The 8,219-nt window shown below is 34.3% G+C and overlaps 2 protein-coding genes across 5 annotated transcripts in view; one reads left to right on the top strand and one right to left on the bottom strand.

Annotated features, from left to right (window-relative positions):
- Window positions 1-316: 316 nt before the first annotated feature.
- Window positions 317-2,533, bottom strand: LOC120775471 (adenosylhomocysteinase). The gene is made up of 6 exons (XM_040105666.1): window positions 2,456-2,533; window positions 2,319-2,366; window positions 1,997-2,187; window positions 1,599-1,714; window positions 1,291-1,516; window positions 317-1,222 (listed from the first exon to the last, which is right to left on the bottom strand). Exons 2-6 carry the CDS (start codon window positions 2,338-2,340, stop codon window positions 482-484), a joined length of 1,296 nt encoding a protein of 431 aa, XP_039961600.1. The 5' UTR covers window positions 2,341-2,366; window positions 2,456-2,533; the 3' UTR covers window positions 317-481.
- Window positions 2,534-3,424: 891 nt separating this feature from the next.
- Window positions 3,425-8,219, top strand: part of LOC120775552 (neuroglian) — a 156,333-nt gene continuing 151,538 nt past the window's right edge. For all 4 annotated transcript variants that reach the window (XR_005705339.1, XR_005705338.1, XM_040105779.1 and 1 more), the window contains exon 1: window positions 3,425-3,514. The gene's annotated coding sequence lies outside the window, so the exon portion shown is untranslated. The remainder of the gene's footprint in view (window positions 3,515-8,219) is intronic.

Below are 8,219 nucleotides of genomic sequence, written 5' to 3'. Positions count from 1 at the left end.
ATGTAGATTGTTAAAGCCATGTTATCTTACTGATGAAGCGGCAAATACTCAACAATGAATGATTACACAAATATGTAAATATTTACTTGACTTTTACATAGTCTGGCGGAATTTTGTATACAATAGTTTCAGCAATTGTGGTTGTCTATACATACTATATTCCTACGGTATAAGCATACATACATATGTGTTTGCGTGCTTTTCCAAATTTCTGTTTTGAGCAAGAAATTAAAGCGATAATGACGTGTTTCCATTTCTAAAACACAACTATAACAGACAACGCTACATGTTGTAGTAAAAAATTAAAATTAAAATCTCTTATCAATTACGTGACTGTCATCAACATATCTCTCGTACACTTTATTTCATTAATATAAATGCTTAGTAACTCAAATTACAACAGAACGAATTATTATAAAAAAAAAAATTCGATCCCCTGCGTTAATATGTATACCTCTATTATGTGGAAGCCATATATTTTCTAGTATCTGTAGTGATCGGGTTTGAATGGACCAGTTTTGGGCACACCCAAGTATTTGGATTGCTCGTCACTCAATTTGGTTAACTTCACGCCCAATTTCTCCAAATGTAGACTGGCGACCTCTTCATCGAGTATTTTCGGCAACATATGTACATCTACGTTGTATTTGTCGGCCTTGGTCCACAACTCGATTTGTGCCAGCACTTGATTACTAAACGAGTTGGACATCACGAAGCTGGGATGACCATGCGCGCAGCCCAAATTGACCAAGCGTCCTTCAGCCAAGAGAATAATATGGTTGCCGTTGGAAAGGGTATAACGATCGACTTGTGGTTTGACATTAATCTTCTCCTTGGCATTGGCATTCAACCAGGCGACATCGATTTCACAATCGAAATGACCAATGTTACAAACGATCGCATCGTCGGGCATGTGTTCGAAATGTGCGCCAGTAATGATGTCCTTGCAACCAGTTGTTGTTACGAAGATGGTGGCTTCTTTGCAGGCCTCCTCCATGGTGGTCACTTCATAACCTTCCATAGCCGCTTGCAATGCAATGATGGGATCGATTTCGGTAACAATAACGCGTCCGCCGAAACCACGCAGCGCTTGGGCACAACCTTTGCCCACATCACCATAACCGGCAACACAGCACACTTTGCCAGCAATCATCACATCGGTGGCACGTTTAATACCATCAATTAGCGACTCGCGGCAACCATACAGATTATCGAATTTGCTCTGCAAGTGTAGAAGAGTAATACTTTTTATAAAAAAAAAACATTGTTTCATCCGAAAAAAATACTAACCTTGGTCACCGAATCGTTGACATTGATGGCTGGCACACCGAGACGTCCCTCCTTCACCATTTTATACAAATTGTGTACACCAGTTGTTGTTTCTTCGCTCAAACCCTTAATGTCCTTCAGGTATTGTGGGAATTTTTCATGCACCAAGTTAGTCAAATCACCACCATCATCAAGAATCAAGTTCAAAGGCTGACCATCTGAGAACACTAAGGTCTGTTCAATGCACCTGAAAATTTGAAAAATTTAGCAAAAGTTATTAGTTAAAATAAATATTACAGATTTCTTCGTTATTTTTAATATTGCCTCACCATAAGTATTCTTCATCGGTTTCACCTTTCCATGCATAGACTGGGACTCCCGTCTTGGCAATAGCTGCAGCAGCATGATCTTGGGTACTGAATATATTACAGCTTGACCACTGAACCTGAAAACAAAAAAAAAAATTAATAATGTATCTAATGAATAGGTCCCGTATGGCGACAACAAATAAAACTATTAACGTAGCATCGCTTTGAACTCTTGGCCTCAACAGATAATCAACAAAAGCATACTTAGAAAATACTAATTACATACGTGAGATTCTTATCTACGATATGAATAATGTATGAGCGCAATTGACTTGCACACTTAGAGAACAAAAACATTAGTGATAAGCATTTTAAGATTTCCGGTTGAGGTCTTCCTCCCAAAATATAGTTTAACTTACTTCTGCGCCCAATTCCGTGAGTGTTTCTATTAATACCGCGGTTTGTACTGTCATATGGAGACAGCCAGCAATACGCGCACCCTTCAGCACCTTTTGTGGCCCATACTTCTTGCGAATGGCCATCAGACCGGGCATCTCATTCTCAGCGATGATGATGGCTTTGCGTCCCCATTCAGCAAGACTAATGTCAGCTGAAATTAATTAATTTGGAAATATTAGCTTTTCTTGTGTTTTATTGTAAGATTTATAAATTCCACTTCTGTCCAATTTAATGCAACAGCTGATAACTAACCGCGAAACTTAACCTACATCCCATACTTACCAACTTTGTATTGTGGCTTCATTTTAAAATACGTTGTTTGACTAAGACCTATAACAAATGTTTAGTTAATACTTTAATTAAATTTACAACTACAATTTACAAAATATAGTTAAATGCACGAAAATCCAAGATCTTACTTGCAACCGGCACGAATGGAGATGGAGGAAAAAGTGAATTTTTGAACAGTTTGTCTTTTGCAAGAAACCCAGCACGCGTTTACTATAAATAAACGAGCAGGGTTGCATCTGCTTCTCAAATATAAACAAAAAACTGGTATAAATGAGTCAGGTTATTTAATATAAAACATTTTTATATTAACAAATAAATAAACATTTTTTATATAACATGAATATATAATATAATAAAGAAATTTAAAAAATTATTTATTGACGAATCAAAACGTCCACTTCATAAGCGAAGCGTACTAACAAAACAAACCTTCTTATGGACACAGTTATTGTAACAGCTGCGCAACTACATAACTGTGTCCATAAGAACGTATGTATTTTAATATTTGACAGATGTCGCTCGCAGTCTGTCGCGCTCTGTTGTTCAGAGCGGTACATATCATGTAGAAAATGTCGACTTCATATGGACAGTATAACGTATTAATAAACTGATATACTTGTAACTGAATACAGCAAATTATAAATGACTACAGCTAATAATTATACAGACTTCGTGAAATCATGTAACGGCTTTTGAAAAATTTTGATTTCTTTATTTCTTTTATTATACAAATATCTGTACAATTTCAATTCAATATGGCAATGTTTGTTTTCCAATTGAATCCAATTGGAATGTTGGACTGAAGAATGGTGAATAGCAACTGGGTTGTAGTTTAAACAAATGTCACAATAATATTATTTATTATCTTATTCACTCTGCTTCTATATGCAATTATTTTATGAAATGGTAAATAGTTTTTGTTTTACCTCAAAATCATTTATTCTTTATAGCCGGTTCACACATCTACCATATTAGAATACTCACCACTAGAAATTCCAGTATTGCCGTTTTGCCAGGAAAGTACTTTTTTCATGCGCACGAATTGGAATATGCGAGCACAATTTGCTCATCCCTGGTTTCACAGTTGTGCGCGAGAAGCCGAATTGACGAGACGTGAAAAATTTTATTGAGCGTGAGTGTAATTAGTGCTGGCTGAGCTGCTTTTATAAAATTCTCTGCTAATAGTGGTAAATGGTTAACATTTTTTTAAGTGTGCTTGGCATTTTCAACTATTAACAAATTAAATAGTCAAAATTAAAGTGCAGTGAATTGAAGTAAAGTTCTGTGAATTAATTAAGCAAATGTGTTTAGGAACAAAGTGTGAATTTGTGAATATAACAATACACTTGGAAATAGCAGTTTTGTGTGTATCTTCGCTGCCGAAAAGAAAGCTTTCGTTTTAGCCAGAAAGAAAAACAACAAATTATACACTACGAAGGATATGTGAGCAGCCGTCAATCATTGTTGAATATTAGCAAATTTTCGGGTAAATGACTTATTTTGCTATTATATTTACGTTAAATATGGATATTAATTTGATTTTATGAAATAAAATATAATATTTATAATTGCGCGCAGTTGTGTTAGTGTTGGTGTAGAAGCGAGGTCAAAAAAGTATGCCCAAAACTAATGGCTGTTGCAAGCATTCAGAATCGTCAATGCGAAAATGTCGCCGTTTTTTCATTTCTTTATGTGTTGCCTTGTTGCGTTTGTTCTAAATGAAAAAAATATGCTGACGTGCAATAGTAAAAAATGTACAAAAGAACAATAAATTCGATTTTCATAGCACAAATTGTACTCGGATAATGAAACAAATTAATGCACAAAGTTGGCTAATATTATATTTTGTTGTTGGTAGTGGTGGTTGTGACAACAAGTAATAAGACATAGTTATTGGATACACAGCAACGACTACAACAAAATTTTTTAAAAATAAAACAATAGAGCAATAGCAACAACGGTTACTTTATTAGACATTCGAGAGAGCTAGCGCTGCAACAACAATGACAACAACACCCTACATATAATTTTCGTGCGAAAACAGAGTACGCGGCAATAGAAACGAAAACAAAAACAGGTTTCAACATTGACGCCGACGCTGGCGTCACTGCCACGGTTATTTTGACTGCTGCGGCGACTGCCTTTACTACTAGCGCTCTTTAGCACGTTGAATAGGTGGGGCAGCACGTTGCCAGTGTTGCCAAATAAACCTATACTCTGACCGATACAGTTGCGCGCGCGCTCTCTTAAAAATGTTAATTTTGTATTGGTCAAGTTTCGAAATGTTATGATTTGAAATTCAAATTGGTTGAAGAGGTATAGATATGTGAAGCAGATTGGTTGATAAATGAATATGCCAAGCTGTACTAGTGGAAATGCTAAGTTTTCGTAAGCCATTGCTTCGTGGCCAAACAAAAAGGGAGTAACCGCATACTATTTGGTTGACTGATGACGTCAGTTTTGAACTTCACTATTATTGTCGTATTGTTTTAGCTTTTTCGCGTTTTTTTTATTAAAAAATTAAATTAAATGCTTATATTAATTTATTTTGTATGAAATATGTATGTATATATATTAATTTGTAGCATTCTAATACAAATAATATGTTGTTGAATTTAATTAAACAAATATTGGTTAGGTCTCTATTAAGGTTAGAGCAGAATTCTTTGTCATTTTTTGCTTTTGGAATGTCAGTCCTTGGGAGGTAAAAATATGACTTCTTTAAGTTTTTATTAGTTTAGATCTTATTATTTAGATTATTTTATCCAGATGATATTCTAATTGATAGTCAGTTATTTTTTGAATTATTATTTATTGCTAAGCAAAACTTTTTATATCCAAATACAAATTATAATATATAAAAATTTTATAAACCATTTATTTTAAGTTTTCAACTTTATTTCGTAGAAAGAATTTGTTTGTTGGTAATTCTCGTATATTTTTTTATTTTAATTCTCGTAATGTTTTTTTTTTCATTATCCCCTCAACTCAGAAGTTTTTTTTGCATAATTTGGTCAGAATTAGACCCAAACAATATAGAATTTTAATAATAATTAAAAATCCACATTAATAATATCATAAAAAATACAATTTTATCATTTCTGCTCAAATAACAATACATAAATTGCGAAAAATCAAAAGATATGTACCATATGTGTTTATTGTCTGCTCGGGTTGACCTGTCAAGCACAGTGGTACAATTCCCATGATATCGCCAGTGCATTGTGTGCACTTTTCTATGTCAATGTTTATTTGCTTTATAGGTTTGATTTTATCTGACAGTTTGTTCCTTAGCTTTGCTTATTCGTTGGACAGTTGATTCTTTGCATGATCTACTTTCATATATACATACATACATATGTACATACCTGTGTACATTTATGCCAAATTGTTTGTCAGTTTCAAACATAGTCACGTAAGTCTGTTTTGTATATTTGAAGTGAATTCCATTATTTTTGTTTGCCCTTATTTTTCCACCCTAAATCATTATTGCGAAAACAATGCAAACTGACAGTCGCCAATCAGCAGTTCATCTGTACATACAAACATACATACATACGTAAAATCGAGCCCTTTGTGTCAGTGGCTGCGGCAGCTGCTATTTTGTTATTTACATTATTTTATTTTATTTTTTAAACTCGTGTTTCTATTCAATGTTTAATGGAAGTTGTGTCCGCTTGTTTCTACATTTTCGAAGTATTTTTTCGAAATTGTTTATTTAAACACTAAGATATATAAATACATGCATACATATGTACATATAATTTGAGTTCACATAGAATTAAAAAAAATTAAATTTTACATTTTTCACCGAGTATTTTTCTAGCATTTCGTATTCATTCAAAATAATCGTCCACTTGACTTGAGTGACAAAAGAAATCATACAAAAATATATTTGTTCGAATTGTCTATATACTTATAAGAATAGCGACATGAGTAAATATGTATGTATGTACAAAACACAGACAAAAATGTGTTTGTTCATACAGTAGAGCCCCGCTAATCCGGATCAATTAAAACCGGCCCCTATCCGGAATATCAGGGAATCCATTACCAAAGACATATCAGAACTATGTACTCGTATTAAGAAAAAATATTTATAAATTTCTGTTTGTTTATTATAACAAATAATACACATGTTCCAAAAAAAAAAAAAAACTTAAAACAATAAAGCATAAAAGTGAATGTAGTGAATAATAAATATGTGATCCGGATTAGAGAATACGGATAGAGAATGTCGGTCCGGATTACAAGGGACATAATAGAAATTTTGAATTTTTTAACCCTGTCCGGATTACAGTGGAATCCGGATTACGCCGTGTCCGGATTAGCGGGCCTCTACTGTACCATAAGATACTCGAAAGATTCTTGATCCACACATCTCGCTGCGAATCTACTTATTCGCCACTTTATTTTATTTTTATATACACACATGCATAATACATACATACATACATATACAAAGCATAAGTATTTTATTCGGTTTCTATATAATGTATTTGTCAATTTAAGCCATTATTTATTCACCGTCGTTTGAGTATTCTTTGCTTTAGTTTTTAGTTTCATATCATTCTCGCTATTTGTGTTGTCTTCTCTTTTGCGTTTGTCTCTTTTGTTGTTGTTTCATTAATTTGTTTTTGTTCGGATTATTTATGAATGCATGTATTTGTTGCTTTTGTTGTACAATTTTATTCGTACAATTCTGTAGATTTTGAGGTTTTGCGGTCGTTTCGTGCCGCAACTTTTATTTTTCGTCAGCCGCTAGCACACGCACTGGGCCGCGCGCTTTGCCACAGCTTGTTTAACACCCGCGTTTGCGTGCCGCAGTCTGCTTGCGTGTGTGTGAATGTGTGTTTTGGCGTTGGAGGCACTGGCGGATTACGTCATTTTGTTAGACTTTCAGTTGCTTAATTTTTGTCCGCTCGCTTGCTTACTTAATAAAGCTCCCATGTGCTATGTGCTGGTCTTCGCAGTTGTAAAAATGTTTTTTGTTCGGCTGCAGTGCTGTCGTGTTTTTCTGTTGTCCTTGGGTTGGCTATAATTTTTCGGTGAGTTGTAGACACTTTAAATTTCCTTCACAAAAATTTCTAAGAATCTGGCTAGGTTTTTAATTTCGTTTTCTGAAACAATTAATCTGTTATTTTTGAGCGTATCGCGTAGCGGCAGAATTCTGCCGGGTTGACAGTTCTCGACCAGATAAAAAATCCGGGTCCGTTCTGGTTACGTAGACCCGATTTTAGTTTTAATCATTCCTCAATAGTTCCAGGTAATTCCCCTGTTTCGATACTCCTTTGTCGGATTAAAATTTTTGATTGTTTTTGTTGTTTATGGCGGCGGAAAACATTTCACAAATAATTTTAAAGATTGCAGTAAACCTTACCTTACTTTACTTTGTGCACAGTCGCAAATACTCGTCTGTTTCGGTTACGTAGACTCGGCTATGTTGGAAACAGTATTAATTCTAGTAACATTTTTTTATTTTTTATCTTACGAAAGTCAAGATTATCGTTTCAGTGATAGTTTCTATGGCAATATATGTATGTATGTTATGGTAAAATAGTTGAAGTAGGTACCTAAATTGGAGACATTTTGATGGGTAACCGAGTCCTTTCTCTATTTATCCCATGCGTCAGAATAATATACGATAATTAAAAGGTCGTAAGCGTTCACAGTCGCGATCGAATATCTGTTACAAGAATAATGAGTTTTTTGTTACTTGGTATGATAAGTATCATCTGATCAAATTTGACTCGGACTGACAAAAAAAAGGTCTTCCAAAACAATCATGGCAACGCTTTATCCAATTTTCCATACACTAGTTACTCGTACATATACATACATATGCCTCGGCTGGGATGGCCTTCAGTGCTTTCAGCGAATTGTTCTTTTTTT

Source organism: Bactrocera tryoni, chromosome 4 (genome assembly GCF_016617805.1).
Source record: "Bactrocera tryoni isolate S06 chromosome 4, CSIRO_BtryS06_freeze2, whole genome shotgun sequence".
NCBI classification, from domain to species: domain Eukaryota; kingdom Metazoa; phylum Arthropoda; class Insecta; order Diptera; family Tephritidae; genus Bactrocera; species Bactrocera tryoni.
The sequence above is the reverse complement of the archived record's forward strand: the minus strand, read 5'-3'. Positions and strand labels throughout refer to the sequence as shown.

Bases quoted from the DNA above. Each gene is read 5' to 3' on its own strand.
- LOC120775471 (XM_040105666.1), bottom strand. From the start codon at position 2,340: ATGAAGCCACAATACAAAGTTG. The intron at 1,715-1,996 runs GTAAGTTAAACT...TTTTGTTTTCAG, and splicing joins TCACGGAATTGGGCGCAGAA to GTTCAGTGGTCAAGCTGTAA. The intron at 1,517-1,598 runs GTGAGGCAATAT...TCAAATTTTCAG, and splicing joins ACCGATGAAGAATACTTATG to GTGCATTGAACAGACCTTAG.